At 35.8% G+C, this 9,348-nt stretch overlaps 1 protein-coding gene across 1 annotated transcript; it reads left to right on the forward strand.

The window, feature by feature from the left end:
* Nucleotides 1-2,080: 2,080 nt before the first annotated feature.
* On the forward strand, nt 2,081-6,154 carry LOC133877023 (myosin-binding protein 2). The gene is made up of 4 exons (XM_062315258.1): nt 2,081-3,683; nt 3,776-3,958; nt 4,047-5,441; nt 5,531-6,154. The coding sequence occupies exons 1-3, from the start codon at nt 2,324-2,326 to the stop codon at nt 5,408-5,410; spliced, it is 2,907 nt and encodes a 968-aa protein (XP_062171242.1). The 5' UTR covers nt 2,081-2,323; the 3' UTR covers nt 5,411-5,441; nt 5,531-6,154.
* Nucleotides 6,155-9,348: the final 3,194 nt, after the last annotated feature.

The following is a 9,348-nucleotide window of genomic DNA, read 5'->3' on the forward strand; positions in this document are numbered from 1 at the left end:
AAAAATTAAAAATAAAAATAAAAATACTTTGCTTAATCATAAAAAAAAGAAATTACAGCAAAAAAAAACAAAAAAGCCCTCTTTTGTTTTAAAAATAATGGTTCTCTGAGCTGGCTGCTAGGGCTGGAACTTTAATTATCCATCAGTTTATTTTCTTTTGCAGTTTAATGATATTATATTTTGCTGCTAAATTAATTAATTAATATTTTTAGAAGGGAATCAGAGTTAGGAACTGGTGGGACAAATATGGAACACTTGGAATTAATGTTGTAAAATTGACAAAAGCAAAAGCAAGCACAAAAGTAAGATTCCTCTCAAAAGAATAAGCGCTATAAAATATGGGCACGTACGTGGATGCAAAATACAAACATGGGTGTGAGTACATGATTGACAAAGCTAGCTACATGGGTTAGAATTTATTGAAATAATTATTATAAAGTTTGAAAAATGAAAGAGGGTCGGTCCATGGCTGTACTGCCCCAACCCTAATTTCAACCCTATTATCCCAAGCATCAAGTCTCACCAAATCCTTTTTCTGTCATAAAAATATGACCACATGAGATCCTCATCTCCATGTAGTTTCAACGAAGACATATCTTCATCTCCATGTAGTTTCAACGAAGACATATTCAATTCCATCTATATATATATAGTTTTATGAACCTCTAAAGAGGTGTTCATTCGTATACGAGAAATGTTATAAATTACATTTTTATCTCATAACTATATTACAATACTAATACGATAGTACCAGCTAATAGTTAGATTAATTTTTGAAAATTAGGAATTGGTTGAAGACGCCAAGTAAGCATTGTGAAATAGTAGTGAAATAAAAACGGGTAAAGACAGTCACATTAGCATTGTAAAATAAAAATATAATTTCTAACAATACTAATAATAATAATAATTAACATCCACCATAATTAACATAATGAAATGTAATAATAAACACACACCCCCCCCCCCCCCCCCCCCCCCAAAAAAAAAAAAAGTACCCACCAAGCCATTAATAATAGTTTTCATATAATATAGTAAAAATAAATAAAAGAGTTATAACATGAAAACACAGCTCCATGGATAGAGTTTTGCATCATGAACCCCAAGCATCTGTATATTTAACGGGGCCCACAACATACTTTGAAAGTGGTCCGCCAGCTTATTGTTATATGGTTGGTAGGCCACCCCATTTTGCTGGCCGGAAATGAAAATGGGTTGGAGGAGCTGGCAGGAATGACCTTGACAAAGGTGTTTGGATACCAAGTTAAGTCTTATCCCTTTGTCGGTTTACAAACAAGTAAACCCAATTATCATAATCCCAAAACATGTACACTTTCACCAAGGTAGGACGGCAACAACATAAGCTACTGTTGCAAGAAATATGGTTATAAAATCATGTTGTCTATACATGGCACCCACGTACACATACAAGCACAAATTATCATTTGTGTTTACGTGTCGAAATATAGGTATAAGAATCATAAGATTATATAGGTTAATTATAATCTAACTGATTTAATTGAACAAGTCAAATCTCTTAACCCTAACTTATTAATTTCATTTTGGATTCGTATCAGGTTTGCAGGTCGTGTAAACAATTGTCAATCCTAAATGTTACATGTCGAATTCAAGCTCGAGTCGTGTCGAACCATAAATGTAAGATTATATAAGTCAATTATAACCTGACCTATTCAATTAAATGGGTCATACCCCTCAATTCTAATCTGTTAATTTCATGTTTGATTCGTGTTGGGTTTACGAATCGTGTCAAAAAATTTTAAACATACGTGCCATTGGTGTAAAAATGCTAATATGTCTTAAACAATTTGAATCCAAGTAGGTGATTCCATAGTGTCCCTAACTATTTGTTTGTAAATTCCAATGCTTGTGTTTCCTTTAATCAAGCTCTCCATTAATTTTGAACATAAAAAGTCCACAACAGGAATTTGCAAGTTGCCAAACGTTAAGTGTTACTTAATTCTGTGAAAAGCAATAGAGAAGATGCTTCGAAAAGACATTCTTTTATTTTCCTTGACTCAAACACATTGTTTTTAGTCTTTCTTCTTTGGTTGTCATTCCACTCAAACCGCCTCACTCAGTCTAAATAAAACCACTCCCTCATCTACATTTGTTCTACTCATTCTCTCTCTATCTCTATTAGAACAGTCCCACATCTTGTTCCAACATCTTTCTCTTTTGATCTTCTCCATTATCTCTCTCTTGGGCTCTCCGAATCATCACTAGTATTAGCCTACAAACTCTCTTCTAAAATTCTCTCAATTACATCTCTCTGTTCTCTGTACATATTAAGAACAGAACTTCATCAATGGCTACCAACAAGTTTGCCACCATGTTGCATAGGAACACCAACCAAATCACCCTTACTCTCATCTATGCCATCCTAGAATGGATTCTGATCATACTTCTGCTCCTTAATTCTCTCTTCTCCTATCTGATCATCAAATTCGCCGATTACTTTGGCCTTAAAAAGCCCTGCTTATGGTGTTCTAGGCTTGATCACATCTTAGAGCCTGGAAAGTATAGTAATTCTTACAGAGATCTTGTTTGTGAAGCTCATGCCTCCGAGATTTCCAAACTGGGTTACTGCTTGAATCACCGGAAACTGGCCGAATCGCGAGATATGTGCGAGGATTGCTCGTCCTCATCGCAACCTGATTCTCCTGAACTTTCAAAGAGGTTTGCTTTCTTTCCATGGATGAACAAGATTGGTTTGATCCAGAGTGGTGATGACAAGGTCAGTGAAAATGGGGAGGGGAATTTGAGCTGCTCTTGCTGTGGTGTGCTCTTGGACAGCAAGTTCTACCCTCCTTGTATATTGATTAAGCCGTCTTGGGGGGATTCCGATTACTCCCAGAAACAGAATTTGATTGCAGAAGAAGGGGTTGATGCTCAAATTGATGAAGGTGATTATTCAGATCGAAGCAGATCGGATTTCGCGATTAATCTATGTGAAGATGCTCAGAGTATTGGAGAAAACAGGGGAATTCAGATAGTTTATCATGATGTCGTTGATGGTGGTTCTGGGAGAAAAGAAGTGGAGACAGAGGAGACATGTTCTGTATGTGACTTTGGCTGCAAGGAACTGGTAGCTGATGAACACGATAACTTGGACGTGGTTATAGGAAAAAAGCAAGAACCCGTAAAAGAGGAGAATTTCAATGTATCCTTGGTTGATGAGACTACGGTTCATGTCAATTGTAGTACGGACACGTCCCTTCAAATTCTGCCTCAGCATCTTGAGTTTTACATCGATCGTCAAGATTGTAGATTGATTCCAGTTGAATTGATTGGTTCTGCTACCGTGGAAGACCAAGGTCAACCAAGATATAATGTGGAAGATCAAGGAAACTGTGATAATCAAGATGTAATTCTGGATTTTGATATGCATGTTGAGGCACAGGCCGAACCGGTTGTGGAGAGTTGGCACAGTTTAGGAGAGAAAGTGGCATTACTTTCAAAAGACGAGGTTGCAGTGCTTGAATCCCTGCTTCTGGTTGAGAGTGAGAGTATCTCTCTATTGCCCACAGAAGAAGAAGATTTATTGAGGGAAAAATATGAACAAGTTGCTATTACTGAAGCAACTCAAACCCCATCTAAATATGATGATCATGAGGATCAAGCAACTGCGGCAACAGCAAGGGAAATGTGTTCAGATGTTCATCTGGGTAATCCTATTTGTTTCATTTCGTTCTACTCTTATTTTATGCTATATTTGGAGTGTCTATAAAGAGTTCTAATGATTTTCCCTTACATGCAGCACCTGAAGAAGCAATTCAAATGCAAGGCAATGAATTCGAAGTAGAGATCTCAGTAGGGACAGAGATTCCTGATCGGGAAACACTTGATGAGGCTCAAACCCAAGAGTTTCTTCCATCATATGAACACAGACAAGAAGATCCTTCCACCAGCGCTGTCATACTGCATGTTGATGATGATGGTGGTAAGCTTTAGTTTATTGTTTAACCAATTTCAGAAATTGGACTCTTAGGTTTTGGCGTATACATGTTAATCTAGTATTCTTATGTTAGGTTCTGGGCAAGCAGAAGAAGAAATGTTAGAATTTACAATAATGTCAGTAGAAACAAGCAAGCAGGCTGAAAACAATGATATATCCTTGTGTTTGGAGTTTAATGAAATTGAGGAAGAAAGAGTCCCTGATACACCTACTTCTGTAGATAGTTTGCATCACTTGCACAAGAAATTATTACTGCTTGAGAGGAAAGAATCGGCAACAGAAGAGTCCTTGGATGGAAGTATCATTAGTGAGATAGAAGGTGGTGAGCTGACCATTGAGAAGTTAATATCAGCATTGAGAACCGAAAGGAAGGCTTGGAATGCTTTATATGCAGAACTAGAAGAAGAGAGAAGTTCTTCTGCGGTGGCCACCAACCAGACAATGGCAATGATAAATAGGCTTCATGAAGAGAAGGCAGCAATGCAAATGGAAGCTTTGCACTATCAGAGAATGATGGAAGAGCAATCTGAGTATGACCAGGAAGCTTTGCAGCTTTTGAATGAGCTTATGGTGAAAAGGGAAAAAGAGAAGCAAGAGGTAGAAAAGGAGCTGGAAATATATCGTAAGAAGGTCCAGGAGTATGAATCCAAAGAAAATATAATGATGTCGAGGAGAAGAAGAGATAGTAGTACAAGAAGCACTGGTTCTTGTAGCAATGCTGAGGATAGTGATGGACTATCTACTGATTTTAATCATGAAGTAAAGGAAGTAGACTTCTATGGCAATCAAGAAAGTGGCAACCTAAACACTCCGGCCGATGCAGTTCTATATTTGGAAGAGTCACTTGCAAACTTTGAGGAAGAGAGGCTATCAATTTTACAGCAGCTCAAGAAGTTGGAAGACAAGCTCTTCACATTGAGTGATGAGGAGGAGCAACATTTTGAGGATGTCAAACCACTCGAGTATTCCCTCCAAGAGAATGGAAATGGATACCATAAGAACTCAGATTCTGACAGTGAAGAAAATGGTGTTGAAAATGGCCATTCCAAACAAATGAATGGAAAGCATCATCAAGAGAGAAGAATCAAAGGAGCAAATGCAAAGAGACTTCTTCCCCTTTTTGATGCCATTGGTATAGTTGGTAAAGATGGTTTGGTGAATGGACATGAAGAAGGATTTGATTCTGTTGCACTGCAGAAGTCATCCGACACTGAATTTGAGAAGAAGGTTGCTATTGAAGAGGAGGTAGATCATGTGTATGAGAGGCTACAGGCGCTTGAGGCAGATAGGGAGTTTCTAAAGCATTGCATCAGCTCCTTGAGAAAAGGAGACAAGGGTTTAGATCTTCTCCAAGAGATTTTAGAACAACTTCGTGATCTTAGAAGTGTGGAACTCCGTGTGAGGAACATGGGGGATGGTGTTCTATATTCACTTTGAGCTTAAATATCTATGCTCATGAAGCTAATAGGTACTATCCTCTTGACTTTTGCTCATTTTCTCCTTGAATTAGATTGGAATAGCATTTGTTGATTAATTTTGTGCCCTTGGTAAATGCAGAGTTCTCTATTGGAGTTCATTGACACCTGCTATTCAGGAAAAGAAAGCACCAACCTTGGGGTGCTTAATGTTACATGGCATCAATCAATGCACCTCTGCATTTTCAACAAATTCAGTGGGGAGTCTCCTAATGGAGAGGGAGGTTCCTGGCATGGTCTATTTGGTGATGTTGGTGGACTACAAATCTGAAGTCTGCCCCTTTTTTCTTTTCTTTTTCTGGTTTTTTTGTGCCCAAGTAAGCCCAAATTTTTGTGGGCAGTGCCCATCACCTCCTTTTGAGGGAAAGGAGGATGATGAGTATGTGTGTGTAGGCACCCTGTGATTTTTATGTTGTGAGGAAAGGCCTGGCTTGCAAAGCTGGAGAGATCCAACAAAGATTCCAGTGCCAGGTACATAGAGCATTAGTTTATTTAGACAAGTTAGAGTTAGGCCACTCTTTTTGTCAATTTTTTTAATCTTTTGGAGGAAGGAAAAGGGGTAAGCAACCCCCTTCTTCCTCATCTTTGCATCATTTCATCATATGAGGTTTGTTTTTTTTTATCGAGAAGCAAAGTTGAGTTACTTGTATACTGCATATATCCATTTGTAAGTATATAAAATGAGTGTATTTTTTTTTTTTTTTTTTTTCTCCGAGTATATAAAGTGAGTGTTCGTTTATACTGCTTTTGACTTGGACAATATTCTTTTTAATTTAATAGTCAAGATTTTAAATTGATGCATTTAACCATGTACAGATCGTTTAATGTATTCTTTATTTTGAGGTTTATGATTGAGATGGATGTACAAAAATGAGATATTATATTGAGAACAAGAAGCAAAAATTCCTCTGACAATGGATTTTTCTTTAAGCTTAAACAACTCTTGGTGGGTAGAAACCAACGAAATCAAGTAGAATAAGATATATAACAAAAACAAAAGGCCGTTGGTCGTGACAGCTAGGTCTGTAGGTTATCTTGTGGAAGTAATGTTGAAAATTTTATAAATTACGATTCAGAATGCATTATATTCTCATACCAAAAAGGAGAAAAAAAAAAGAAAAAGAAAAAAAAAGAGGTATTATATTTGGTGGCAGGGCTAGAGTTTCCCTCAATACATATTTTTATTATTATTAATATATAGACGATTGAAGTTAAAATTACAACAGCAAATTAGCTAAAGCAAAGTAAAATTACATATAACCCAAAAAAAAAAAAAAATGATTCACTGCAGCAATTCATTCTACAACTCCGAAGAGGAATTTCAGGATGAAAAGAGTAAGACCAGCGGTGTTGATAATAACGACCCATGGTAGAATTTGTAAGTGTAGAAGGCACTCTAAAAGTTCTTATATTCGAACCAGTTGTAGAAAGAGCTGTTAAATAAATTAACCTTTCACGAAAAGTTATGTGCAATTAGTGTTTACAGAAAAAGAGAATATATTATGTTTCATCTCTTATTCACACTTAAAAAACTCTCTCTCTAGAAAGATGATTTTTTTTTTTCTTTTTTTCTTAAGATTTTTTCGCTGCAAATTTGTACATCAAGAAATTAAATAATATCTTGAGTCAATATCTTTGATCAGTTTATGAATATATATTGAATCTTTACAAACCAATAGGCAATAATTATCGTCAGCCACATGTAATCTTATAGTAAATCATACTCCAGCCGTGCTGCCTGGGCCTGACCAAACAAGAGTACACATTTGTGACTTAAAAGAAAGAAAAAAAAAAAAAAAAAAAAAAGAGTACGCATTTGCACACCTAAGAGTAGGACTGCCAATTTGTATTTTTATGTCAGGTTCGGGTCATGTCGAAGCATGAGTATAAACTTATATATGTCAAACATAACTCGATTCATTTAATTAAACAGATCAAACTTCTTAACCCTAACTCACTAATTTTATATTGGGTTCGTGTTGGTCGTGAGTCATGTCAAAAATTGTCTACCATTATATCGCGTGTCTAGTTCGGGTCGTGTCGTTATAAGACTATATAGATTAACCGTAACCCGACCCATTTAATTAAACAGTTCAGACTCCTCAACCCCAACCTTTTAATTTCGTGTTGGATTTATGAGTCATATCAAAAATTATTAGCCCAACCTAAGGGGCACTCAATTGTTTTATAATTAACTATTTCCATATTAATGAAACTTGAGATGTATTTGACCCCATACGTATCCAATTACTCAAATTTTTGTAAATAATTTTAATGAAAAATGAAACAAAATTGTTAATTAATTTAAACAATATATATATATATATATAGAGAGAGAGAGAGAGAGAGAGAGAGAGAGTTATAAACAATCAGGGAAACTGGCAATGAGGTTGCTGAACTACTAGTGCCTAGATTAATTGTTCCTCGTGTGGGAAAGGACATGCCCAAGCAGGCTTTCTTTCGTATTCTATTTCTCATCATTAATATCACCGACTTTCGGCGTTGTTTAAAAGATGAATGATGATTAATTATGTTAAGGTTAGGTGGGCTAGCTTTCATTTGTTCTTTTGAACAAGGAAGAGTTGTAACGCAAACATGTTCCTTAATTAGGAGCTGTGATGCTATGTGCCCATGTTTATAGTATCTATGCCTTTGGGAGACTTTCTTCTATAATTATTAAAACTGTCTTATTATCTTATTATTATAAATGCTTTACTAGGGAAATATTATAATGTATGCCACCATTTGATTAATTTATTTTTTTATTTTATTTTTTTTAAAAAAAAGACGTCAAGACTTTTGCAGCATGGAAGGCTGTAAAATTTGGTAGAGATTTGGAACTAAAAAATGTTTTATTAGAAGGTGATGCTTTGAAAATTGTCCATGCGTTTCGGAAGGAAGAACAATCTGATTGACGATTCAAAGATGCTGTTCAACAGTCTCTAAATCATCGTAGTATATGAATTACGTCAAAAGGAAAGCAAATACGGCACCCCATCATTTGTAGAAAACAGCACTCAAACAATCTTTAGGGCAAGTCTAGATGTAAGAATAGTCTGTATTTGTTCATGGTGCTGTAACATTAGAGATTATTAATTACATCTTGAAAAGCTTAAATTCGCAGAGAATTGTGTGATTTGATTTTATTGAATGGAAGAATGGAATTTCACTTCAAAAGAAAAAAGAAAAAAGAAAAAACAGTATATTAGGGTGATAGAGGCTGTATGGTATAGGAATAAGGAACTGGTGCTCACGTTATTATAGGTTATTATAAATGCTCAAGTTAATGTTTGAAAAAATTGTTTAAAATTGGTGACCCCCCACTATATATAATCCAATTCCAATTAGAAACAACTTGGATTTGCTTTTCTTTTGTCTCGTATAGGAAAATTGATACTCATGTCAATGTTTGAAAAGAATTGTTTAAAATTGTGGATATATGTAACCATCCAAATCCAATAAGAAACAACCTCTTGAAATTTGTAACCATGAAGAAGCCGTCAACATACGGAACCATTCAATTTCTCTCTTCCTCACAAATATATAAAGATTGTGAAATGGAATGTAGTGGAATAAGTGAAAATGATATTTCTCTTTAATTAACAAGGATATATAATGGTGATAAAAATAATACTTCTGGGCCTTTCATCCTTTTCTATCATGAAAGTGGGATCAATTTTCTTGTATTCTTTTCAAGGAATTCAATAGAAGGAGAAAAGAAAAATCAAAGTTTGGCGACATGTTCCTTCTTGAGGTGCTCCGGCCTTCACTAGTCATCTCTCGTTTTGTTTCAGCTCTGCATACTCATCAGCCACATAGGACATATGGGTCGCTATCTTACACTTCCTCTATGTATCAAGGCAGGGGTTGTGCACTCCGGAATTGGCGGAAAATCCCTTA

This window comes from Alnus glutinosa, chromosome 1 (genome assembly GCF_958979055.1).
Source record: "Alnus glutinosa chromosome 1, dhAlnGlut1.1, whole genome shotgun sequence".
NCBI classification, from domain to species: Eukaryota; Viridiplantae; Streptophyta; class Magnoliopsida; order Fagales; family Betulaceae; genus Alnus; species Alnus glutinosa.

Bases quoted from the DNA above. Each gene is read 5' to 3' on its own strand.
- LOC133877023 (XM_062315258.1), top strand. From the start codon at position 2,324: ATGGCTACCAACAAGTTTGCCACCATGTTGCATAGGAACACCAACCAA. The intron at 3,684-3,775 runs GTAATCCTATTT...CCTTACATGCAG, and splicing joins GTGTTCAGATGTTCATCTGG to CACCTGAAGAAGCAATTCAA. The intron at 3,959-4,046 runs GTAAGCTTTAGT...TTCTTATGTTAG, and splicing joins GCATGTTGATGATGATGGTG to GTTCTGGGCAAGCAGAAGAA.